The 26,443-nt window shown below is 43.1% G+C and overlaps 4 protein-coding genes across 5 annotated transcripts; 1 reads left to right on the forward strand and 3 right to left on the reverse strand.

Annotated features, from left to right (window-relative positions):
- Positions 1,881 to 4,372, reverse strand: LOC8062772 (thylakoidal processing peptidase 1, chloroplastic). The gene is made up of 6 exons (XM_002462435.2): positions 3,307 to 4,372; positions 3,143 to 3,211; positions 3,009 to 3,077; positions 2,801 to 2,887; positions 2,393 to 2,460; positions 1,881 to 2,299 (listed from the first exon to the last, which is right to left on the reverse strand). The coding sequence occupies exons 1-6, from the start codon at positions 4,117 to 4,119 to the stop codon at positions 2,182 to 2,184; spliced, it is 1,224 nt and encodes a 407-aa protein (XP_002462480.1). The 5' UTR covers positions 4,120 to 4,372; the 3' UTR covers positions 1,881 to 2,181.
- On the forward strand, positions 6,552 to 9,220 carry LOC8062773. The gene is made up of 7 exons (XM_002460272.2): positions 6,552 to 6,701; positions 7,019 to 7,297; positions 7,470 to 7,510; positions 7,634 to 7,742; positions 7,840 to 8,167; positions 8,270 to 9,120; positions 9,203 to 9,220. Exons 1-7 carry the CDS (start codon positions 6,552 to 6,554, stop codon positions 9,218 to 9,220), a joined length of 1,776 nt encoding a protein of 591 aa, XP_002460317.2.
- Positions 10,629 to 14,564, reverse strand: LOC110433043 (nuclear pore complex protein NUP58-like). Its single transcript, XM_021454628.1, has 6 exons — positions 14,008 to 14,564; positions 13,387 to 13,501; positions 12,225 to 12,647; positions 11,486 to 11,975; positions 11,198 to 11,238; positions 10,629 to 11,058 (listed from the first exon to the last, which is right to left on the reverse strand). The coding sequence occupies exons 1-6, from the start codon at positions 14,373 to 14,375 to the stop codon at positions 11,026 to 11,028; spliced, it is 1,470 nt and encodes a 489-aa protein (XP_021310303.1). The 5' UTR covers positions 14,376 to 14,564; the 3' UTR covers positions 10,629 to 11,025.
- On the reverse strand, positions 15,220 to 22,802 carry LOC8081041 (dipeptidyl aminopeptidase BI). Of its 2 annotated transcripts, XM_021454897.1 has the most exons (12): positions 21,990 to 22,802; positions 21,531 to 21,591; positions 21,369 to 21,411; positions 21,144 to 21,285; positions 20,865 to 21,062; positions 20,466 to 20,600; positions 20,044 to 20,172; positions 18,082 to 18,485; positions 17,634 to 17,850; positions 16,643 to 16,833; positions 16,167 to 16,479; positions 15,220 to 16,061 (listed from the first exon to the last, which is right to left on the reverse strand). In XM_021454897.1, the coding sequence occupies exons 1-11, from the start codon at positions 22,764 to 22,766 to the stop codon at positions 16,299 to 16,301; spliced, it is 2,478 nt and encodes an 825-aa protein (XP_021310572.1). In that variant the 5' UTR covers positions 22,767 to 22,802; the 3' UTR covers positions 15,220 to 16,061; positions 16,167 to 16,298. The 2 variants fall into 2 exon arrangements, with proteins under 2 accessions (XP_021310572.1, XP_002462481.1); XM_002462436.2 differs by having other exon boundaries at positions 21,369 to 21,591; positions 21,990 to 22,665.

Below are 26,443 nucleotides of genomic sequence, written 5' to 3' on the forward strand. Positions count from 1 at the left end.
TGCCAATTTCACCATGAAGGATGATAAGAGTGCACCCAAAATGTTTCATAGGCTCAACATGATTGTCTATGAGTTGAGAGCTTTAGGGCACAAGGTTGATAATGAGGATTTCTCACACAAGTTCCTAAGGTGCTTGCCATCTCGGTTTGACACCTCAGTGACCATTATAGTAAGAGGTCGATTTGAGAACCTCGCTCCCACACAAGTCCTTAGAGAGGTTGTCACACAAGACACATTTCACCAAGAAAAGGTGGAAAACAAGAAGGAAGAAGAAAGATATTTTTTTTACTTCACTAATAGACGTAATACCTATGATAATCGAACTAACTTTCTGCAAGTTTGATTTTAAGTTCAGAATTAATTTTAAGAGAAGAAATCATTTTAAAACATAAGGAACATAGTAAATAATAGAATTATCTCAAACTTTATCTTTGAGTCAATAGTCTGATGTTTTTTAGTAATTTTTCTTCGATTTTTTTTGTTTGTCTTGCCTTTTGTATCTTTCTTGAAGACGTGTTTGTTGAAATAGGAGAAGAGCTTCAATCAATTTTATAGTGGCTATGGCACTATTATTTGATTACAATGCGAACACATGTATTGGTCCTTTTTGCATTAGACGTAACACTGTTTAATTTACATCATCGTAGGCATAGAAAAATATTTAAAGTGCACTAGCGATGCAGGCCGGATGAGGGGTGTCGAGTGATCAACTGAGCAGAGACTGTTCAAAAATCAACATAAGTGACAACGGGCTAAACCTCACAGGCTCTAAAGATTTCTAGAGATCAGGCCCAACAAGGCAAATAGCATCATTAAAAACTAAACCCAATGCCACAATTTAACAATGCGTCAATCATAAATCTGCATACAACAGCTGCAAAAGAAAAGCAACAACAACGCAGTGCAGACAAATCGATATAAGAGTTTCAATTAAAAAAACAAATCGATATAAGACGAAATTTGAGCTTCACAAATTCACAACATGACCCCGAGTTTACGATCGTTCCATGCAACCCATAAGGAAGACCATAAGACTATCTCTAACAATATTGGGTAGTTTGGGTCACGCACAGGAAAATGGTTAGGGACATAAAACGTTACCTATTCCAATAGCGAACCCAAAAAAAGACCCTAAAAAGCATGCGGTCTAGTTTAGACGACCTTCTCTTCTTCCACCTAGTGCCGCCTGCTCCTCCGTCTTCGTCTTCCCCGTGGCTAGCCACCGAGCTGCAAGATCCAGAGAGGTGTGTCCCCAGCGACCCCCCCTCCCCTCCGCCCCTTGTCCGCCGCCACGGGCAAGCACCACCACGGGTGAGAGCCGCCGCGCACGAACCGCTTCCGTCCCCACCACCTACGACCACCTTCCTCAGCGTGAGATCCGGTTGCCTCTCCTCCCTTCGCCGGTGGAGCGGCACCGACGGCGTGGCCCTGCGGTCCGCTGGAGTGGCACTTGCGCCCTTTTCCTCAGCTTCGGTCCACGTTGAGCCAGCTCCGGTGCGCCAACCCTGAGGTGCTGCTCTCACTGGACCAGGCTTCGGTGCAGATCCCAGGCTCTGGTCGTCCTCTTCCTTCGTAGTGGTGGGCCTAGCGCCTGCGTGGAGACGCAAAATGACAAAGAGAGGACACTTATTTGGGTTCCGCGTCGCGTCCCACGCAAAATGGGTCACTTGTTTGCCTACTCTATTAGAGCTTGTTTTGTCACCGCTAAAATACTATGAACAACACATTTTGGGTTTAGGTCCCGTTATACCTACACGGTTAGTCAGTCTAAGAACCGTGATTTTTTTTAGATGATTTTTGTTTACATGTAAATGGAAGCTCTTTACAGCATCGGAAGACAGAAGCTCACGACGATATCAAGATCTGCAGTGCAAGAACGCTGAATTCGAAATTTCAAATGTTCATTCAGCAACTGCTCTATATAGAGTTATAGACTTTACAAAGGAACCGGTTTAATTAGCTTGCAAAATGCAAGGTGCTGCACTATTCCGTGCTTTGAACAAGCATCTGCCAACCGGCAGGGAAAACAAATCGGTCAGCCAAAAGGAATTTACAGGCAAAACTCAGGAAATAAATATTCTGAGAGAATTGAAACCGGAGCTCAGCTCATCAAAGAAGCTCCACGAAATATAAGGTTATTGTACACGCTTGCTATCCACCATCACTTGAGCGCGACTACTATCAGGACGGCACCGCGAATCGGGTTGCATCAGGATCATAAATTGTATCACTAATCTTCGATGGCGGCCAATACCGGAGAATAGATCTACCAACAATATTCCTCACTGGAAGTGGGCCCCTGAAATGGCAAGACATTCGATACAGTTCAGGCATATGTGCATCAAGTGCAATTCTAGTGTAACAGATCGAATTATAGTAGTTTGCAACGTACCAGTTATGGGAATCAAAGCTGTTGTTGCGGTTGTCTCCCAGCACAAACACAAAACCTTCCGGTACAAGCTGCAGCAACAATCAACAAATATGAAATGCGTCAGGAGTCAGGACCCAGCCACCCAGGTACCACACGACGAACCATCATGCTTACAGAAATGCAAGAATGCTAAGCAGTATGGCTAAGGGAATAGGAACTGTGGCTATATAATGCATTCGATAGTTCAGCTATCAGTCAAATAGTGGAAATGCAACAACTGATACTTCTTTATCGCACAATTTAGAGATTGGAGTTTACCATGTCAATTACTTAGACCAGCAAAAGCAAGCATTTCAACGAAAATATGTCTAATGTCTCTAACCTAAGTAAAAAGGCACAGTTCCTAGTGGTATGGAGCATATATCATACCACTGGTTCCAGCTCGTAGTTGTGTGGCTCCAGCACATAATCCTCATCCTGAACTACTCCATTAACGAACAGCTTGCCATCATGCACCTGTTAAAGAGCCAAGATTATCAGAGTTACAACTCAAGTAAAAAAATAATCGAGCTGTTCGCGGCATAATGACACCTCGAAACAAAAGCAAGGCTGCACTAGCATTGGAGTAAAAGCTTACTTCGACATAGTCTCCTCCCTTGGCCACAACTCTCTTGATGAACACATCACCTGAGCTGTAACCATAAGCCTGCAATGAAAACGTTCAATTCAGACATCATGAGAAGAACAATCCAGGGGGGCAGGAAATAGCACCTGAAGTCCTGGGGGAGCCCGGAAGATCACAATGTCCGAAATTTCCGGATCCCGGAATATGTACGAGACCTGCAGAAAACATCGCCACCAAATCATTATTAACAAACATAAAATTGGCATGGTACATCTCTCAAAAGCAAAATGTTCGTCAGACAAAGCTCTACCTTCTCGGCAAGGATCCGATCACCGATATCGAAGGTCGGGTACATGGACTTGGACGGGATGGACTTGGGCTCAGCCAGGGACGAGCCGTAGAGAAGTGGCACGGTCACAGCTGCAAACGCCGTCTTGGCGTCATCGGAGCAGGAGCTCACCCATCTCGACAGCCAGTTGCTCCTGCTCATCGCTGCACCAGCACCACTGCTCGTCGCAATTCCGGCAGAACCAGACGCACCAGCAGTAACAGTACCACTATCACCAGCAATCAACGCCTTCCTGGGGGGAGCCGAAGGCGCCAGCGAGCGGGGAGGGGAAGAGGGTGCCGAAGACGACGAGGTGGCAAGGTCGCTGCACGGGAGCCACTTCGCTGTCTGCAAGAACGGGAGGAAGGACGTAGGGTTGAAACCGAGCGAAATCGGAGACGAGCCTGCAAGAGAAGCCGCCGATCCGGTGGCCCCAGGCGTCGGTCCCGTCCTCTGCGCGAGCACCGAGAGCAGCCCCACGGCAAGAGACGGCGGCGGCGACTTGGACGATAAGCACGCACGCGTGAGCAGCAACGAGTGAGCTCCGGCGGCGATGGCCTGGGGCTTCGGGTGGTTGTGGTCGCCTCCGTCATGGCGGTCGCTGCCGCTGCCGCTGTTGCGGTGCTGCTCGGGCTGGCGGGTGGAGGTGAAGATGCAGAAGGGGCGCCAGGCGCCGTCGTGGAGGAGGCGGCTGCCAGAGGCGGAGGCGGAGGCGGAGGAGAAGCGGTGGCCGAGCGACGCGGCGAGGTTCTGCGCCACGTAGCCGGAGTAGGAGACGGTGATGCGGATCGCCATGGCGAACAGGCAGAGGAGCCGTAGCGAGAGCGAGAAGAGGCGGATTGGGCTGTCGAGGAAGCAACCGGAGATTGGGGCGCCGACGAGTTAGAGGCAGGCGAACATTCCGGAGGGTTACAGAGTGGGGGGTTGCGTCGGGGAAGTCGGGGTCAGGTCTCCCGGCGAGCTGCCTCGCCGGAAGACGACGTCAACGGTGGCGGTCAATGGAGGCGGCGAGGTGAAGGCGAATTGGGGGAGAGGAAGCGGAGGGCGAAGAGATGGGTGTGCTTTATAGACGCATCGACGACTTTTCTGAGAACGTGGACGAATGGAGGCCCCTCGGATTTTGGAGATCTTTTATGTTTCTTTTTTTTCCTGCAAAATTGTGTAATAATTTTACTCACGAATTTTCGGATACAAATACGTAACGAAAAATCTGACCAATTTAACGTTTTATTAAATTTGCTTTAAGTAAGTACAAGTAAACATGCAGGTTTGTTGCGTGATCACCTCGATGATTTGCGGCTCTAGAGATTTTCTTTCAATATTTAAACACATTTTGAAATCAGATTCTAGGTCATTATTTTCTAACTCGTATGAATATAGAAGATGAGAGTTCAGATCATGAACGAGACATAGAGGGGGCATGAGAGCACTGTGAGAAGCAAAACTACGGTTAGTAGAATCAACTTAATTTCGAGACAAACTTTAATCTTGAGTACCACAAGGTAGTGTTATTTATGTTTAGGTTTAATTCACATAATACATTCCTAAAGATAAGGGGAAAAGTGAGCATATATATTCCACCACAACATTTGATACACCTTTGTGATGAATTATTGAATTCTCGAGCGAGTGACTGACAAACGGCCAACGAACACAGCCCACTAGTCGTTAGGCAAAACAGCACCACCGTCGCTGCCCTGAAAAAGCGAGATTAGGCTGCGAAAAAAACTAGACTAATCCACAAGCCTCCGAGCTGAAAAGCAAGCGCAGCCAAAACAGAGGTCCTCACGAGCGCGCAGCACCGAGCCACGAGAGCGACTCTGTTCAGTGTTCATGAGTAGCCCGAACGTTGCTTCGTAGCAGCTTCCAACTGAACCCATCTCTTGTCAAAAAAAAAAAAAAAAAAAAAGCTGAACCCATCTGTACAGACACGTCAATGCCCAGTGACGGGCCCACAGCGCTAATCAAATCGTCACGGTCACGGAGAGAATTTCGGATGGGCCAGTGGCTCAGAGTGTGATTTGCAGACAAGCAACCAGGTCAATGATCTGGATGAGGAAACAGAGAGCCGTGCATTCACATACCCAGGAATCCAGAATCATCACTGGACAACTGGGAACCTAGTCCATTGTACTCTTTTTTCCAGATAAAAAACTTTTTGCGAAGATCCGGATCAGGAAACGATGCAGAACAACTCATTCAGATAAGCCATATCCCCTGGAAAGTCAGACATAGTAAAACGTAGTAATGTGTAGTAGTATCAACGTAAGATAATTGACAGGAAGAAATGTTCATTTCAGTAAAACAACTGAGGTCAAATCTAGAAACATTCAACTAACTGGGCTCAGTCACTAGAAAGCTTGTGCACACTGGCATGTGGGCCCATTGACGTCTACCCTTGGACTTGTCGGTTCGGCGGTTGGTAACAACCGCCAGCCACGATTTGCTTTAGCAAAAAAGTCAACCGCTAAGTAATTGACTCCATATAAAAAGCCCAAGGACTCGATAATTCTTCGACAGATGATGTCTGCGATGTCGTAAGCACTTACGCTTTGCGAGCACCAATCATACGCAGAGACAGAGAAAAGGGTAAAATTCCTGGACGGACCTCTTTTGATGCAACGACAAAGAAACAAGGAAGGAGCCAGGAAGCATCGCCAATCTGATGACGAATAGAAACGTGCTATAATTCGTGAGCTGCTATCTGAGTTTATGGGTGACAGCATGAAGCAACCTAAACAAATGAGGTCTTGTTTAGTTTTCAAATTTTTTTCAAGATTTCTCGTCATATCAAATCTTGCGGTACATACATGAAGTATTAAATATAGATGGAAACAAAAACTAATTGCACAGTTTGCTTGTAAATCACGAGACGAATCTTTTAAACCTAATTACTATATAATTGAACGATGTTTGTCAAATAAAAACGAAAGTGCTACAGTAGTCAAAACCAAACAAAATTTTTCACGGACTAAACAAGGCCTGAATGGCGATCAAATAAGTGCAGTGAGAATGGTACCCGGGTGAAATTGTCTAGAACTTACTACCAAGAACGAACTGCTAACATTCGTGTTCAAAAAAAGAACTGAAATTCTAGCTGGCATGCTCAACTCTAGATTTGTTCAGTCCTATGTGACCGCACACCTAGAGGTCGCAGACGCGCTGAAACGCAGAAACAAACACGGCCATAAACATAAGCATGCTAGATATATGTTTATCTCTGGGTGATGTCGAAACAGACGAAACTAGCTTGGTCATGTTCAAGGTTCCCTGCTACCGCATACTCCTACTTCAACATGTCACAATCGAAGCAGCAAAAGGTCCTGCTGTTTCTAGGACCGGAACGAACCTTCAACCCTGATGCAATGCATAACATGGTACTGAATTTATGCTTTGCTACAACTCCAATCTTAGAGTACAAGTTTTCAAAATTGAAGCCAGTCTAACTTACCATCAACAATTAGTGTGGATTTTTTTTCATCACTCAACAGTGCAATCCAAAAATCAATGTTCAGCTAGGCGCTCGCCTAGGCGCAACTAGTCGGTAGTCGAGCCCCTTCGCCTGGCCTAGGGGGTTAGTCGCCGATCTGGGCGCTGGGCGGCGCTAGGCGGCGCGGAGGCGACGCGGAGGGGTGCGAGGCGGACGAGCGCGCGATTTCGTGAAAAAATCGACCCTGCGCGCGAGTCCGCAAAGGATTCCCGCCCGCGCGGCGCGATTTCGGGCGCGAAGGATAAGAGGGAGAGGACGGGTTCCCGCCAGCCATTTGCTCGTCTCCGCCAGTGCTCCTCCTCGCCGCTGGACGAGCTCCTCCCCGCCGGCGAGCTCCACCCGCGGCCCGCCAGTGTTGCTCCTCCCCTCCTTGTCCCCTGCTCATCCCCGACCCGCCGATCTTCCTCCTCCCCTGCTCGTCGCCTAGAAGCTGCTCGTCTCCGACGGCGTACCCCTCCCCACCGGCCACCCGAAGCCTCCAAGGTGAGTTCCCTTCCCTCCCTGCTCTTCTCCCTTCCTCCGCCGGCTCTCTCCCCTGCTCTCAAACTTTCTGCTCATCTCCCATGCTCCACAGTCACCTTCCCCTCCGGACTCCCCTGTTTCTCTCCTTGCATGTATGATGAATGTGCCCTGCTGTGATGAATGTGCCCTGCAGCCTGCTGAATCTGAATCTGAATGTGCATGTATGATGAATCTGTCTAATTCATTAGTGAATTGAATCTGAATGTCTGATTGCATTGCCTGTTTGTTTGAATCTGAATGTGCATGTATGATGATGTATGCCTCTATATTTTCTATTTTGTGATTGCATGAATGTAGGATGTCATCAACTGAGAACGGAACAGAGGGATCAAATGTCCTGAAAAGGAATTCGGATGATGTTGGATGGGAATATGGTGTTCTTGTTGATGCTAACAATAAGGACAAGGTGAAGTGCAAGCTTTGTAATAAGGAGATGAGGGGAGGGATTCATAGGTTGAAGCAACATTTGGCTCATGAGAGAAAGAATGTGAAGAAATGCACAGCCAGAACACCACAGGCTACGGAGGCTAAAGAGAAGTGCAAAAAAGGCACTAGCTGATGCAAAAAGGAAGAGGGAGGAGAAGTCTGTTCGTGAGCTAGAAATTAGAGAGGAAGTTCATGTATCTAGGGTTGGAGCAGATTCAGATGAAGTCACCTGTGTTAGAAGTTCAGAGCCCCACAAGTTAGGATCCATTGACAAATGGACACGTGCTATTGATCCTAAAGCTACCATGTGTGATTCTTTGAAGCAACAACAGCTGAACAAGGAACTTTGGAAAGAAAGAACCAATCAGGTGCATAAGTACATTGCAAAATGGGCCTATACACATGGTAATTTGCTAGTATACTATTCTGTAATCTGTATTTACATTTCAAAGTTCATTAGATGGTGTTTTCCTGTACAGAACACTAATTTACATGTTCTGTTGGTAGCTATTGCTTTCAATGCACTTGATAATGATGAGTTCAAGCAAATGTGTGAAGCAATTGGACAGTTTGGTCCAGGTTTTGTACCTCCAACTCAGGATGCACTGCGGGGGAAGTTGCTAGAAGAAGAATATGAAAGAACAAAGAGTTTGCTGCAAGAGCGTGAAGCCGAGAAGATGAAAAATGGTTGCTCTATTATGACTGATGTTTGGTCAGATAGGAAGAGGAGAAGCATAATGAATGTGTGCACCAATTGTGCTGAGGGAACCTCCTTCATCAGCTCTAAGGAGATGTCAGATGTCTCACATACCAGTGAGCTCATCTTTGAACTTGTGGACAAAGCAATTGAAGAGATTGGTCCAGACAATGTGGTGCAAGTAGTGACTGACAATGCCTCTAACAACATGGGAGCAAAGAGGCTATTGGAAGAGAAGAGACCACACATATTTTGGACATCTTGTGCAGCTCACACAATCAACCTTATGCTGCAAGGAATTGGCAACATGCCTCGGTTCAAGAAAGTGGTTGACCAAGCAAAGGCATTTACCATATTTGCCTATGGCCACACAAGGACATTGGAGTGCTTGAGATGCTTCACAGAGGGGAAAGAGGTAGTGAGGCGAGGAGTGACTAGGTTTGCTTCAAACTTTCTCACTTTGGCTAGCATGCAAGAGAAGAAGGACCAGTTAAGGAAGATGGTGGTTCATAGTAAGTGGGACACATTGAAGGATGTGAAATCAAAGAAAGGAAAAGAGGCAACAGCAACTATATTGAGTCCAAGCTTTTGGAGGGATGTGAAGCTCACATTGGCTGTTTTTGAGCCATTGGTCAAAGTCCTCCGTTTGGTTGATGGTGATGTGAGACCATCCATGGGTTTCGTTTATGGAGAACTACTAAAGGCAAAGAAACAGATCAAAGATGCCTTTGGAACTGTTGAAGCTCGGTTCAAGGATGTAATTGCTGTTGTTGACAAGAAGATGAATGGAAGACTTGATTCTCCATTGCATTTGACAGCCTATTTGTGTTGATCACCCCAGGTAGAGGTACTTCGTGATTCCTATATCCACAAGCTTGCTGCTTCCATGGCTGAAGGTTGTTTGCTGCTGTTTTCTAAACTAATAGAGGTGTTATTTTTTTATTTCAGCATCATGGTGGAGATTGTATGGATATGAAACACCAGCTTTACAGAAGATGGCTACAAGGATCCTATCTTTGACATCAAGCTCTTCTGGTTGTGAAAGAAATTGGAGTGGGTTTGAAGCGGTTAGTACCTATCTATTATGAACGTTTCATTTTCAGCAGCATTACAATTAAATTGTAGAAGTAGAACTAAGAATCCTCTTTTTTAATTGTAGATACACACTAAGAAGAGGAATAGGCTTACTACAGCCCGCCTCAACAAACTGGTGTATATCCAATTCAACTCCAAGCTGCTTAGTAAGAGAGAAAAGATCAAGTCAAAGAAAATCATTGATGTTCTTTTATCTAGTGATACATGTGAAGCTCAAGGTTTTCTCCAAGAAGGTGGGGATGATTGTGCATTGGTTGAATTTAGAGATGGGGAGGAAGATGAGATGGAAGGTACAGGGATACCTTGGTCTGTCATTAGAGAGGCAGTGGGAGCAGATGAACAGCTTGAGAGGCGTAGAAGTGCAAGAGTGAGGGAGCTCTATGAAGGAGAAGAATTTGAGTCTGAAGAAGAAGAGTATGAAGACGAGAATAGGGACTACAGTGAAGAAGAAATATGATATGGACTGCAGCTGTGTCACCTTGTTTATGTGTCTGTGTACCTTCTTTTATTATTTATGAGACCTGAACTAAGAACTATGTGTTTGTGTTGTGCTTTATTTATAAATTGTGTTGTGCACTTCTATTATTGTCCTATCCACTTGTATTGTAATCACCAACTGGAGGTATGGTGTGCTCATAGATGGGACATGGGAGGCTGCTGAAATCAACCAGATAAGTCACAATTTAGTGTCCTATCTAGCTGTCTATTGAGTATTGAGTTATTGACTAATACTAGCTGTAAAAATGTGTTGCAGTTGCAGCCATACAGGAGCTAGGAACAGGCAGGATTAAGACAGCTAGGAGTCGGACTCAGGTATGTCTAATGGCACAAATACTACTAATACTACTTATGGCTATATTGCCAAAACGACTAAGAGCGTCTAGGACCGAGTACTCCCGACTAGACGCTAGGCAATGGGTCAGCGCCCCGATTACGCCTAGCGCGTAGCTGAACCTTGCCAAAAATACTCCATAATTAGTACTATGTACTCTACTAGATAGTTCTATATGTAGGTTACAGGAATTGCTTTCAAAAAAAATATGTCGGTTACAAGAAACATGAAATGTGCCTGAATGCCTCAAAATTAAGCTCTAGCATGGAGACATCAAATTGCAGGATGTCAATGTGAATCATAGTAGAAGATTACAGCCTTTATCACCCAGCTTTTAACAATCCCACATTCAACAGACTCCGCTCTACCTTATCTAAAAGGGACCAGCTTTTACAATCCAGAACATCTTAAGGTTGCAGTTCAACACTCGGTATTCAGGCAAGATTATGAACGGACACGGGGATTAGAACTTTATGACAACTAGAGTACGGTAGTATCTGATAAAACAGTTAAGGTAGTAAGCATGCAACAAGTTACTTAAAACTCACACTAGAATTAGTTACAAATTTTGCATAAGATAGGGGAAATAACAGTCAAGAGAACCAATAGCATCCACATTTCACATTGGTTCATCTACATCTAGCGTCGACTCCGGGGCTTCGACCTTCCTTTCTGCACCATTGAAAATGGGTAGACATGGTAAGGTGAAAAGGGATTCAATGGGTAAACATGGTAAGGTGAAAAGGGAAGCTTAGCAATATGCAGAACCAACTAAAAACATGCCACATAAACTGATGTCAACTTTACTCACCGTTGCCCCACCAAAGCTGGAACCTGAAGCGGTAGCTCCACCTGAAAAAATACATAGACGTGTCATGAAGTACAATTTGTCCTGATGATGAATAGTCCTTCATAGTTAATAATGAAAGCACTGAACTCAGGATAAACAAGCAACATGCAGGAAAGAAAAATGGTGCTAATAGGGTTAGTCTATATCAGTAAGTACATGCGGCTCCAAGTTGCTTTATAAGTAAAATAGCATGCGAATTTCTACCATACAGCTTGCAGCACATAATGTTGATTGAGCAAGTATGTGTACCTCCGAATGGTGTAGAAAATAGAGATGTTCCACCCAAAGATGTAGTGCTAGTCCCAAATCCAGGAGCTGGTGTTGATGTTAATGTAGGAGTGGAGGCTGTCCCAAATGGTGTGGTCAACTGAGCCGATCCAGATGCACCAAAAAGGTTGCCTGATGGAGCTGGAGTTGTTGGAGTTGCAAAGAGACTAGATGAAGATGGAGCAGAAGCCGGAGTGCTAAAGGTTGACAAGGCACTTGAGGAAGTCGCAGCAGATGGAAAGGAAGATTGCTGCGGTTGGCTTGTAGTTGTAGCTGGTGCAGCGATTTGTGCCATGGGCTGCGCAGGGGTAGGTAAATGCAGTGTTGGATGGACCCTTCTGGCAGCTGCTTCTTGTTTAGCTGCTTCTCGTCTGTTTGCCTCCAGAAATGGATCGCTCCCATTACCAATGCGGCGTTGTGCATTAAGATATTCAGTTTTCATTGATTCAACATATTGATGAAGATTTTCCACCTGAAAAATAGCAAAGATAAGGAAACCCCTTAGTATGAAGGTGATGCTAAGCTTAGTGAATGATAACTAAATAATGGCTTCTTGTTTTGTTCACAGCATGTTGCAATTTCTAAAATCTCAATCAGTTTAGAGTTTATATTTGACTCATCATAAGCAAGCAATAATTGTTAGACACATCATCAAAGTATATTTCAGGGAAAATTTATCCTGAATTTATTTGTTTATATAACCTCTTTTTAGTAAGCTTACCTTAGAAGCAACAAAAATGAAGTAATCATGCACATTTGACATAACTTTTGGAAGAGATTCTAAAGAATCTGATGATCTTTTATTTGTCTCCATTTGAACCAGCTGCTCTAGCTCACCAATCCACTTGCAACACTCCGCAAGATAGCACTCAAACCTGTTGACAGTTCGCTGCATAAAAATGGAAGGACGCTTTGGGACTCCACTGTAGAAATCTACCACTGGCTGATTGGGTGGAGCACCAGAAGAAGGATTTGAAGAACCACCATTTGCAACTCCAGCACCTGGACGGGTGAATCTTGGCCTCAACATCAGATATGACCTAATAGCAAATTCTGTGTTCCACATCATTTCATTGACAACAGTCATCAACTCTTGAATGGAAGCCTTCTCTCTCTCCATTACAGTGGTGGTCCCTCCAAGTTCCTGCTAGCAGACAACGAATATTATTAATAATCCAAGATCCTGCTAGAACAGACACCGACCAGCCTACCACTATGGCACTACAATTGTATACAAAAGAAAATATTCAGCATTGGTACATCAATTCCCAGCTACCAACCAACATTATTATCCACAAAGCAAGTCATTTTTTGCTGAAAGGCATGTTAACATTCAAGTTGGATGGAAGTTTGCACTAAATAATCCATGATGATCTTATATTAGATTTATAACTGCACTATCAGGGGAAAAGTGTCGATGTGTCATAGTCAAACTATGAAGCTTCTATTCTTACTAGTGTAAGTTCAGTTTCAGTTGCAACATAAGTTGTTCTTGTTCAGGACATGACTAAACCATTAGGGACAAGCTTATATCTAATATACTCATATGACAGATCAAATATTTGTGGAAAGTGGAAAATGTTTAATTCGCCTAATAAAGAAAAGGAAAGTGGGTTCAAAGTCTGCAATTGCCGGAGGTCAGGGGACACTATATTAAGGTACAGGTCACTAAATTCTAGAAAATGATAAAAAAAATTCTTCTCTGTCGCAACGATATAACAAATTCTAGAAAATATTTCATGCTCTTTCAGAATGTGTACTAGCAAAATCATGTGTCAAGCTATCAGCTAAGACAACAGTGATCTCCAGGTTGTGGAGCATGACAGAAACAATCAATCATGTACTAAAAGCTAAGAAAATCTAGAGAAAGTGAAGATACTAACCTGAGCAATGCGATTCGCATCAATCTCAAAATTGACATTCGAGATTGAGGAGTCATAAAGGCGACTGCACTGATCCAACCTCTCACTCTCGTCTCTGTAGTCCCGTATCTTGTCCCTGCAAAATCACAGTTTGGGGAAAAACCATCAGGAAAACAACTTATAGTTCATAATTGAAACATCAAATGCTCCAATAAACCCAATGGATGCAACAGGTTACAAAATTTGGAGACAAAGTGCATTCGCTTAACCATTGCCACAAGAACATGAAACACAACAGAAGCCCACCCAACATGTATCATTCAGCCCAAAAAACAAAACTTTACAACAGTGGATCATGATAGCATCCTCAAATAAAAAAACATTTAGCCATGGAAGAGAACAGTTTAAATACACCATCCCCCAATACCTTCAATTTAAATCACACACTCATTTCACCGCAAAGAATCAGAGACATTCCACCAATCTGGCCTAGTAATCTTGTACTTTTGCTAATTGGGTGGAGCAATTATAGCTGTGGGTGTAAATCGACAATTGAGTACTATCTAAGCAATAACCGCGCTCCTTCGCAAGAAAACAAGAAAAAAAAAAGGAAAAAGTAAACATTTAGAGGAAGAACCCTACTCGATCTGGAGCAAAGCCTTCTGCGACTCGGCGTGCAGCTCCTCCCACTTGGTGTTGTACCCCGCGGGTTTCATATCCGTCGTGTACAGCATCAGCTTCTGCTGCTGTGGCTGCGGCTGCTGAGGTTGCGCCGCCGGCGCCACCTGCTGCTGCGGCTGCGGCTGTGGCTGCTGCTGCTGGAAGCTGAACTGGAACGGCGAGGGCGATAGGGACGGCGCCTGCGAGGTGGCCGGAGCCGGTGTCTGAAACGGATTCGGCGCCGCCGGCGTCTGGAAGGGGTTGGACGCAGCTGGCGTCTGGAAGAGATTCGACGCGGCCGGCGTCTGGAAGGGGTTCGAAGCCGGCGGCGAGGCGAAGGAGAATGCCATTGCCGCGCGCGGAGACGGAGGGGTCGGCTCCGGCGACGGCGGAAAGTAGTGGGCTCTGGCTGGGCCGGCGCACGGCGGGCTCTTTAAACCCTAGAAAACCGGAAGGACTGGAGTGGGAAGCTGACGCCTTTGCCCCCTAGAGCCCTACTAGTGGAGAAGAGAAGACTGCCACGCACGACGGCAGGAGCAAACGGTGGGCGTGGAGTCTTCAGCTTTTGGAAAGGTATACTGTAGGCCTGTGCGGTGCCGGTAACGGTAGGAGCAACTCCAAAGAACTTGCAAATCTAACCGAGTTTTGTAGCGAGAAGAAAAGAAAAAAGACCCTTCAACAAAACAATTTCTAAAAAAATAAGAAATTGTTAAATCTTCTCTTCAATTTGTAACTTCTTGGAGTATTATATATTCTCTCTTCCGATAAGACAGAGAGATATTCTTTCTCCTTGAAAAGAGAGGGAATTTATGACTCTCTTCCCGCTCTATTAATTAATTGTTTTTGGCCTTGAGATGCGATCGAAAAGACCGTTCATCAGTTCGGTTCCAATTCCATCTCCTTCGGGAGCCTCACGAAGGATCGATGGCAAACCTTTTTGACGGTGGTTGAAGACCGATGGCCTTGTTTGTTGTGGCTGATAAGTAATGATAGAACTATTTATTGATTTGTTGATAGATTTTGCTGATAAACTCAAACGAACATACGGTACTTTTTTTGACAATAAGTCAACAGTACTTTAAACTGCCCAAACCAAGAAGCCAACCAGTCCTTGAGGTTGAGGCTACTCATGTAGTCATGTAGTCAAGTCACACTCGTTGAACCTGAACCTGAAGACTGCGACAGTAAAAGATCAAATGAACTTACAGCCAAGCATACCGTATATATTTAAATGACAACTCCACATGTTCTATCCTGTTCTGAACAGTGCACTAGGAACTCCACAATTTGCAACAAAGACATGAGCATCAATACATTGAGCAATGCGCAATGTATTTGTATCATACTCAGCTCAGCTCACTTGCATAGGATGAATATCTTTTCCAACCGAATCTTCAAATATATTGTGCTTACACGATCGCGGTACATTTGCAAACTATCGTTTCTAGAAGTTCCACTCACAAAACATCAGTCAGAATCAGATGCTCAGCTCCTATAACTGATGACCTCCCCCCTCTTCCATTCGGCCCAACAAGAAGCTGGCTTTGTGTTCTGTTCTGTCTCTGGCACAGTGCATTCTCGGATACTATTAAGTTGAAATCAATATATGAGTAGATGCACCATATTCCATTGCCACAACTAGTCGTCAGACATTTGATGTCAAATCCCATGGTTGAAATACTGAAGATAGCAAAACTTGACTTGATGTATAGCTAACAAACCATGAGTAAGATGCTTCCAGAATACAAAGGTAATTTTTACCATCATGGACGAGATCAACATTTTATTGTAGTATAATGTAGAGGCTCTATAATCGTATGTTTGTGGACTTGTTCAACAGTCAGCATGTCCCCTGAGATAACACTATAACAGATATCTGGATTCACTCACAAATGAACATAATACCACTAGTCCACTAGGCACCCATTGTAAGTTGTGACAGAAGACCATGCCATCTGGGGATAGATGGCACGTATGGAGATACCTCATGATTTAGGAAATATGGACATACAATTTCTTCAGGAATTCTGCAAAAGCTGATAAGAAAATAAATCAGGTGTAGCCATACATAATCTGTGATTGGAATTTGCTGCATAAGTTATTGATATCAGTAAAAATGTACTTGGTAATAAGTGTGATACCTCACAAAGCTCCAATTAACCGATTAATAGCTCAGGTGCCTAGGATGGAGAGGACTGAAATTGTAGCCTGAACTTCCCATCTTTGACCAACAGGGTTTGATTCCGAATGATAAGATACATCACACATGTTGTTCACACATTGCAAACCATTTTAATCAGGAAAGCTGTCTCCAATGCTAATTCCTTGGTCTGCAAATACTTGCTCTCCTCTACAACATCTGTTGTCAAGTTGAGAATTACCGGCCTCTCTGGATCATATTGAGTAAATTCACGGACTTTTGCAACCCATTTAGCTGCCTCCCAAACACCAAACCTACCATTTGTCAAAGGCAACAAATTGTTGAATTCAAGCATTTGACATTAAATGCAAATGGAATGTATGGAAGCAAGAATTAGATAGCTTCCTTTGTTGCGCACATCTCTGCCAAAGTGGTTAAGGGGACTACAAAGCAACCGAGTATCCAGGTAATGCATACCTTGTATTGAATGATGATGTCACAAACACAGCTGGGTAAGGAACATCCTTCTGGATGTTATCATAAGGAGAATACTTCCTGATTGCAAGGAATTCCTCATGATCAACGGGAAACCCAAACTCTTCATAATCAATGGCTGTAAGAGGTAGAATAGGATGAAGAAGGGTGTTGCAAACATCCAAGAAAGGGACCTGCACGGAGAAAATGGAAACTGGGGTAATGGAACATCAGCAGAAACAAAAGCAAAGAGTTGATAACAGCATGTCTTCAAGATTACAGAGAAGAAAGCATGACTATAGGGCAATTCCAATCTCGAAGAGGAATCCAAGAGCCAATTTTTTTTCTCGAACACGCAGGAGAGCTGTGTATCATTTATTAAGAAGAAAATCCAAGAGACAAGTTCCCAACCTGCTACTACAAATGATCATTAATTTCTTTTACCCAAAACTTTGATGACAAATAATGAACATAGACGAAGCTTAAAAATCTATTTGGGTATAAAGCCTCTAAGTTTGCAATATATGGCCTACTGATACATCTTTGCTTGGAACTGTAGCTTTTACCATGGAGTAAAATTGTGCTACAATGAAAAAAAAAATTGGTGTCTTTTGGTATGCTCATTTTCACTTGGACAGCTTTTCAGCATCTTGATGGGTTTACTTTTTATCAATCAATATCAATGCAATTTTGGTCATATGGGAAGTCAGGAACAGATCGTAATCAAAGCACTAATATTTCCCCCATCTACTGATTAAGGACAATCTAAGGAAGCTGAGCTGGCTCAGTTGGACAAGGCACAAGGGTGTGGATGTATACCCAGACCACCCAGGTTGAAGTCCCCATGGAGGCGAATTTGGGTGCCTTTTCTTCTTAATAAAATGTCACCTAATTCCCCCTAGGTTAGTCTAGTTTTGATATTAAGGACTGTCTATAAACAGCACACACGAATTCTCGTCTTCTATACATAGATAGTTAATTATATGCTTTATACCTTTAAAACAGCAGCACGAAACAAATCTGGACGAGAATTAATTGCCGAGGCCACCAGAAGTCCTCCAGCGCTATATCCCCATCCAGTGAGCTTATTTTCTTGTATGATACCCTTTTCAAGAAGAAACTCTCCACAAGAAACAAAATCATATACAGAATTCATTTTTTTGGTACGTGAACCATCTTGGTGCCACTTCTTACCATAACCTCCCCCACCCCTGAATACACATTCTTTAGTGAGTATATAACCACAAGCCATAAGTTCAAAAGGCTAAAGCTGGAATTATTTTTATTAAGGTAACAGCCACCATGAATGAACAAATATTTTAGCTATTTCTAAATATTTCTATGCCGCTTGAAATTATCCAGGAGGATGACAGGAATTAGTATGAAGCTTCCCAAGTTCATTTCATAGCAATAATAAAGGTAATTAAGTAGGCTAGACATACCTAACATCAGCATATGCAATCACCCAACCACGATCTAGTAGAGTCTTTAACTCACTGCGCCAACGTTTATCCAGAATCTCACCATAAGCACCATGTCCATGAAGTAATCCTGGATTTCCATCTTGCTTGTGCTTCCGCGAGTATACTAAAGTTAGTGGAACCAAAACACCATCTTTTGATGGAACATCATAGTATTCACAAGCATAGTATTCAGAGAGCTCATTCCAAGCACAACCAACAAAATCATCATTTGAAAAAATTTCTTTATCTGAGGATTGCCTGCCCATATTTGCAGCAAAAGCAGTTCCATATAGTGCTCTTGTTCGCTCATGAAGCATGTTTTGTTGTTGGACTATTTGCCACTGTCCGTTCAGCAAATTGTAGTCAACAACAGCATCAGGCATCTGCAATATGATAAGCTTTCTGTGAAGAAGGAAAAGCATTGGAAACATAAATTTATGTAAACCATTATAATTCCAGAATATGAAAGGGAAGAATGAGAACATCCAAGAAAAAGGTCCACACAAGCTGTAAGGATATGAATTATGATATCACTATGAAATCCCAAGTGATGTATTCAGGAAGTCAGAAGTAGTTTCACTGCAATATGAGTGGTATTCTAGCTACAAATGAATTATTGCTTCCATCACCATTAGGGTAACAACACACTAGTAGGTATGAAACTAGGAAAGCAGAAACAGAAAAGATCACATTCTTGAGTAGCATGCAGCAAAAAAATGAGGGATATAACAATCAACGGTGTCATAGAATAAATTCTATGTAGTCTATATGGATTACTAACAATATCATGAATAAATGCATCTGTTCGTATAGCCTAGGCACCAAGAAGCATAAATCAAAAATCAAGATACAGACATGATCGACATTAAAAATATGATAAAAGACAGATATTAAAAGGAAACTAAACATATTAATGCACAATTGCACTCATGGATTATCAAAGACATATGACTCTCTATGAGTTGCTATCAATTCACCGCCATATAAAGACATGGCATAAAACTCCAAATATTAACACGAAAGTGTTACTGGCAAGGGGTAATATGAACTGGAAAGAACATAAAATGTGCAAGACCAAGGTAGCAAATCCATCCCCCCCCCCCCCCCAAAAAAAAAAAAAAGGATGCAATTCTAGCTTTGGTCTGAGTCAAACTATCTTAAGTTTGACTAAGTTTATAGAAACGTAGTATCGACATCTATGACTTCAGTTATGTATACTATGAAATATATTCCATGGAGAATATAATGATATATATTTAATAAGATAAATTTCAGTATCTATTCATACAAATTTGGTCAAACTTAACAGGGTTTGACTGAACACTATTCTAGAATTGCATCCTTTCTGAGACTTAGGTAATAAAGTATAACACAAGTTACAGGAGAGAAATGCCAAATATAAAAGTGGCATTAGGATAGCTCCTTCCATAACTACATCACCCATCCATAATACTACTTTTAAAAATCAAAAACATCTTAAGGCCTAATTTGGAAGCAAGGGGGAGACAAATCCAGGAGGGAAAACCTCCCACAAATAACTAGATGTCTTATTGAAATGACATCCCCATGGTTTTCTCACCCTGGAAAAAGTCTGGGTTTCTAAGGGGATTTGAGTTTCCAAATTAGCCCTAAGTGAAAACAGGACTCAAGTAAACTAAGGGCTAACCCATATGGATCTTTTGTGCAAATGGATCATCTTCAAGAAATAGCAATGCAAAAGAAAATAAAAATAATTCATGATATGGAAACAATGAGGACAGTTTAACACCACAAAACAATGGGATGCACTTCATCAGAAACCACATGACAAATAAAGACGCTGTTGTTTCATACAAGTTACATAAAAATAGTATGAGTAAATAAATTCTACCCTTATCTGTAAAACAAAGGTTACTTATAGAAGAATGGAAGAGAATAATAAAAGAAAGAGCAGAGCAATACCACAGGCGATGATATCGTGTAACGCATTGTTGAGGAATAATAATCATAATTCGGCCCAGATACAATCTGACACACATCACTGGGAAGAGGCAGGTCAATTGGATGCAAATCTGATAGACGAGTAGGTACCTGAGAAGTGAAATGAACAAAGATGTTTCAGCTGTCATCTAATGGTACGAATAAGAATCATGGTTACAGTATATGCCTAAACCTTTACAGGAATTTTGTTTCAAGATATCCAGTTTCCAGATTTCCAATAGGTGGAATAATTATGAAGCTAGTAAATTAATAGGCAAGATATCGTTACAATTACAAGATTATAATTGTAGAGAAGAGAAAAGGCTGTGGGAGACCATCAAGAATGAAATTGTAAAGTGTCCCAACTTAGTTCACCCATAGATAAGGATAAACAATTCACTTACTTTGATGCCTTCAGTTAGAGGCAATTTAACTGAACAAAGTCTGAGTTTTCTTCCTTGTCTAAGAGTAAGCACCATATGAGTATCACAAAAATCAACATCTTCAAGAATGACACCAGGTTCCTCGACAAAAACATTCTGGTTCAAACATGAGTGAGTCAAATAGAATATACGAAGTCAGTTATCTGAAATAGTTCTTAGCAGAATGTATTCATGCAGCAGTCATAACAAGTGCTAACTAGCTTAACTACATATGTCATGTATGTATTTGCCAAAAATATACAATTTTTGGGAGAAGTGCTTCTTGTATAGTAGCCACAAAGGGACTGCACTTGTATATCTAGAGAACAGGGGTTCAAAGAAAAAAATCAACATAGCATATAGGAGATGAATAGTTTGAACCTTCCAACTATTCGGCCCAGAAGATTCCACAACAGACTGCATTACATAATGGGAATCAACAGGGACACCATCTCTTGCAGCATCTGTAAACAAATAAAGGTGTCCACGATGATGCTCAACAATGCAATGAACTTGGGATTCACCTTCCCATACAAGCGTCATTTGGGACAGGGGATCAGAAGCATTTATTAAATACACCTGGAAAAGAACAAATAGGCATGAGCAGCGAACAAAAGATTAAATAATAGGAGCACAGATGAGGTATACAATAAACAGTACCTTTGAGTGAGTGTCTGAAAAGACATTTAATGTTATATATCGAAAATCCTTCGTATGTCTGATATTTAGAAAAATATTCTCATCATGTTCTTCCAACAGGAGAATATCGTCCTTGTTGGATCCAATCATGCTACAAAACAACCTAACCAAAGCAGAAAAAAGATACAGTTATTTTGCAATGGAAAAAAACATAGATGAGCAGATTTATAAAGAAAAATTACTGACCTATATGGTCTTCTTTCCTCATTTGTAACAACATAAACCAATGCTTTCCCATCCATAGCCCATGAAATATTTGACACCCGATCAGCACAGGGTTTATCATAAAGTGTGCCTGTTACTAGGTCCCTAACCATTAAAGTGAAGGAGTCCTTATCTTTGTCATACATTGTGTATGCAATGAACCTGTGATCTGGAGATACTTCAGACAGCTCCTCATATGAGTATCCTACATATCAATGATTGCATATAACTTAATAATCAGTGCAATAGTGAGACAAATGATGTATTTCTACCTCCAAAAATGTAGCATGGGGCGTACAGCATATATATAGTGCAATGTGTTGGACGTGCATGCAAAACTTATAGAAAGTTCTACAGGAATCATATATTTTGCATAATCCTCTTATAACATGAAAATCAGATTGTAAACTTACAAATACTCGCAGACGTACATTAGATATGTGCAAAATACTACTCTACCAAGTGCCAGATGGCAAAGATCATAGAATCGAGAACATAATTCACAATAGTGAGGTGGTAACAATATTGCAGGACACATCAACTGGGGCGAATAGCCTCGAAAGTCGAAACAGACTGGAATTGTGATAAAACTTTAGGAGTTACCTCCGAACCGCTCGGCCTCCTTGTTGTAATCCACCAATTTCTGCTCGATGCGCTTCCCAGCCGTGAAGTCGAAACCTGCGGAAGGGTCACTGTACGAGACGAACTCGCTATGGAGCGCGGCGGAGCGGCGGCAGAGCACGGGGTACTGCTTGCCCTCGTCCGCGCGCCGGTAGTACAGCCAGGGGCCCCAGCGGACGGGCGGCGTGCACGAGTCCGAGGCAAGGCAGGAGGCCATCTCGAGCTGGAGCTTCCGGGCGAGGCGGTCGGCGCCGCAGGCGGCGAGGCAGGCCTCGGCGTACTTCTCCTCGGCCTCCATGTGGACGTCCATGTGGCGCATGGCGGCGGCGTCGGACAGCGCGCCCATCCAAGCGTAGCTGTCGTGCCACGTCTCCCCGTGGATGGATACGGGCTCGGGCTTCTGCGGCGGCCGCGGCGGGTTGGGGGGAGGGGGAGGGGGAGGGGACGATGGTTTGGCGCGGCGGTGGATGTGGCGGCGGAGGAGGAGGCGCGGGAGGAGGTAAATACGACCGCGCATGGTTGATGTGGCCCGAACTGACGGCGGGGAGGGGTGGCGACCTGGCGGGCGGTGGAAGCCAGACGCCGGAGGAGAGGTTTTAGCCTGGTGGGTTTTGGCCTGTTGGGGTTCGCCGGATTCAAGCGAGGTGAACTGGCTGAAAAGTTTTTGCTGGGCCTCGGCTCAAAAACAACTTCACTGGTCCCCTTTTTGGCACCGTGTTGCCTTGTTCTTTTTGGTGTGAATACGTCTGGTTTTCCCATGAGCACGAGTGAGGGCGAGACGTTGGCGATCGGGATTTCCGGCAAGCGGGAGGGTGAAGTGTCGTCGATCGGCAGCTGCTTGTGCTGTGTCGCCAGGAAGGCAGGAACATGTTCGTAGGTCTGCACTCCGTAATTTGGTTGCCATTCTCTTTCTCACGTCAGGTAGTGTTGGAATCGATTAAAGAAACATTGACTTGCATTCATCAACACTAGAATCAGGATGTATGAGATGGAAGAAAAGAGATACGTAACCTATGCTTGTTTCTTTGTTCCCTATGCGGTCAGATATATTTTTAGTTGCTTCCTTAGACATAGTATATTTTTAGTTGCTTCCTTAGACATAGGCCCTGTTTGGATCCAAAGGCTAGAGCTAGTTTGTGCTAGTTTACACTCAACTAGCCTAAAAATAGCCAAACAGGAGGGATAGAGCTAGTTTTTTGCAACTAACCCATCCAAAAAAAATATTCCTCTAAAAAAGGTGATTATTTGGGTTAGTTCTAGTAGGGTTCACAACAATTCTTTTTTTCTCCAACTCAGGCCGCACGGGATCGAGCTTATCCTCTTTCCTGGCGATCGATCTGCCACACCGATCCGCCGCCACACCGATCCACCATATTTATTATCATTCTAACTCTTGCATCCAAACACGTTTTTAGCTAGAGCTAGTTCAGAGCTAGTCCTAGGCTAGAAACTAATTCTAACCTCCAGCCCAGTTAGAGTATCCAAACACGGCCGTAGATTGTTTAGCATAATAGCCTCGTGAAACATTTGTCGTTGAAGTGTCAAGGTCAGGCAATCGCATCTCTGAACAACATAGCATTTTGTACATCTCTGAACTTGTTGCATTCAGGGAATTACATCTCTAAACAATATAGTCTTTTGTGTATTTCTGAACTTGCAACAATCAGCATTAGTTTTTATTCAATTAACTATATCAATTCTATGTTGGACCGTGATCTACCGAAGTGGCCACGTCGCCCTAATTTCTGAGGAGCTGACGCGTGTCTCGTTCTTGCGTGTCCCGCTACGGAATGCGTAGCGTCGCCCCGAATTGGAATAGCAACTGGCCACGTCGCCCCCTCCTCTCTCTCTCTCTCTCTCTCTCTCTCTCTCCCTCCATCTCTCCTCGATCTCTCTCTCCCCGAGACGACGGCGCCCTTTGCGGGCGGCGCGCCGCCAACCCCTCCACCTCCGGCACCCCACACAGCTCAGCCTCCATGCCGAGCTCCCCCTCCAATCCTCACCTCATCCAGCTTCCTCGATTCCTCGTCTCCTCCTAGCCTCCGGTGACCCTCCCTCTCGCGGCCTCTCCATGTCTCCTGGTGGAGCTCGCAATTTACAACACAATGGCAAGCTATACAGTTTTGCATGATTGTGCTGCTTTGAATACAATCACAAGTTACACAGTCTTACTAGTTCTTGCACAAATGTAAATTTAGAGGCAACCTCTGCAGTTAGAGCATTAGAAATTACATAGGAGAAAAGCTCCTATGACAACAGCCATGTCTAGAGCTTGCCGAGGTCCAACTTCGCACAGGGTGGAAGAGTTGTTGCGTTGGCTGTCAGTACGAAGATATGTTACATGGGATAAAAAAAAATTATAAATTTATGATTATAATTTTTATTTTATGAAAATGCACTTCTAAAGTACTTATTTTATTTAACTATGTGTTAAACATCTTTAGAATATCTTAATATCATTTAATATTCACTAATCATATACTAATACCATTATTAGAAGGAAAAGAACTGCATCCAGCGAGCCAAGCTCGCCAGGAACGATCGATTCGCTAGGGCCTCACCAAGCCCCCGTCGTGTGGGGAATTTGGTCATGACCCTGTCTCCTCTGCCTACTTCGCGGAGGGCTAATGCCTTCCACTAGAACGGGTCATCTTGGGCCCAAGCACGATAATCCACAGTGTGCACGCGACCACACACGACCAATGTAGCCTCCTAAGAACATCTTCAACAATCCCTTTTTTTAACCCCTATTGAGAAAAAATAGTTGTTTTAGAGATCTGGTAACTCCAACAGTTCCCTAAATCCAACCCCAATGAGAAAAAATTTCACAGTCCCTGAAATACTGCCTCTCACCCCTCAAATAAAGGAGAAACCTCTCCTCCTTCAATTCACTATTTTTCTCATTCGGGATTGGATTTTCCTCGTTCTATCGGAGGAAAGACCTTCAAAACCCTAAAACATGCCCAATAACTAGTTTTTTTTGGGGGGAAGGGGTTAGAGCTTTCTCCAGCTGTTAGAGATGCTTTAAGCCCCTAATTGATTAGGAGGGGTAACTGCATACTAATCAAGGGTTTTAGGCAACCCCTTTGTTAGGTGCTCAACACATCCCCAACAAATCTAGCCAGCAGGGTGATTTTGATCAGTAACTAAATGAAGAAGCTTTAATCAATAGCTAAATGAATTCTTTAACCTTTTCGTTAACCGATTAACGCAAAAGCTCATATCACGATTTAAGTGAACACATCAAAAAATGTAATAGAAACAAAAACATGCTACGAAGTAGTATGATCTATAAGAAGGTAGTCAATGACCGATCTAAATTCATATACAACTATACGATTTAAGAATGTAGCATAAATTTAGATCAAACTAAGGAAGGATGATGATGCTAAGAATGTCAAATGCATAGAGAATTTCAAACCGATGAGTCAACCCTTTATTTTACATCAACAACTATTACCATAGACCAAAAATGATAAAAATTTGAGCTATATACAGGAAATGTGGTGAGAACAAAATTCAATCAAACATATATGATATACAAAAGGGGAAAATGCATATAAAATTTTATGATTTCTTTTTTTGCGATAAAAAGAATTATATTAAATAATAGCTGAATATATGAACACATTTACAAACACTCTGGATTACATAAATATCCAGAAAATAATTTTCATCTAAATTGTACCCATGATGTGAAATAGCTCTAGATCTCAAAACCAAACATGTACGACGATTTGCAGTATGGATGACCGCACAGGCAAATACTTGGCGAAAGCTCCGAGAACATATGCCCAACGAACAACGGCCAATATTCATGTAGGCGAAGTTGAGAAATTCTTTTGTCGTCTTCCTTCTTCTTCTTTCTGCCACCGAAGAATGAGGAAAACTGATCTGAAACTTATTCTCCCTGGTCCTTTATCGTGGCCAAATCTAACCATAATAAGATGGAGAAGAGACCGGAGAAAATTATTCGATAGCAGCGACGCCATCTTGAAAGGTCCTTGTTTGGTTTTGGTAATTGAGTGACAACTTAGGTGGACTAATAGTGTTTATGTGAGATACACAGAAGATTAGTCCACAGGTGATTATGTGATGATGAAGGAGCTTATTGCATATGAGACATGACATGGAGTCATGTGACCAAGTTGGAGAAGATCAAGATAAGGCTTGGCTCGATGGACCGGTTGCAAGAGTGAAGGGCAAGTCGAAGGCTTTGAAGCAAGGGACCGCGTGTGACGGTGAAGCTTGAGCAAGACTTGGCGCCGATGGACCGAGGCAATGGTGAAGAGCAAGTGAGGTCAAGATCGATGAACCAATACGGTCACGTGATGATATGAAGTGGATCATATCATTTGGTGATTGGTTGGTGCATGTGTTGCATCAACATTGGAGGAGATGGAATAGAAAGCGCAAGGCAAAGGTATAACCTAGGG

Source organism: Sorghum bicolor, chromosome 2 (assembly GCF_000003195.3).
Source record: "Sorghum bicolor cultivar BTx623 chromosome 2, Sorghum_bicolor_NCBIv3, whole genome shotgun sequence".
NCBI lineage: Eukaryota > Viridiplantae > Streptophyta > Magnoliopsida > Poales > Poaceae > Sorghum > Sorghum bicolor.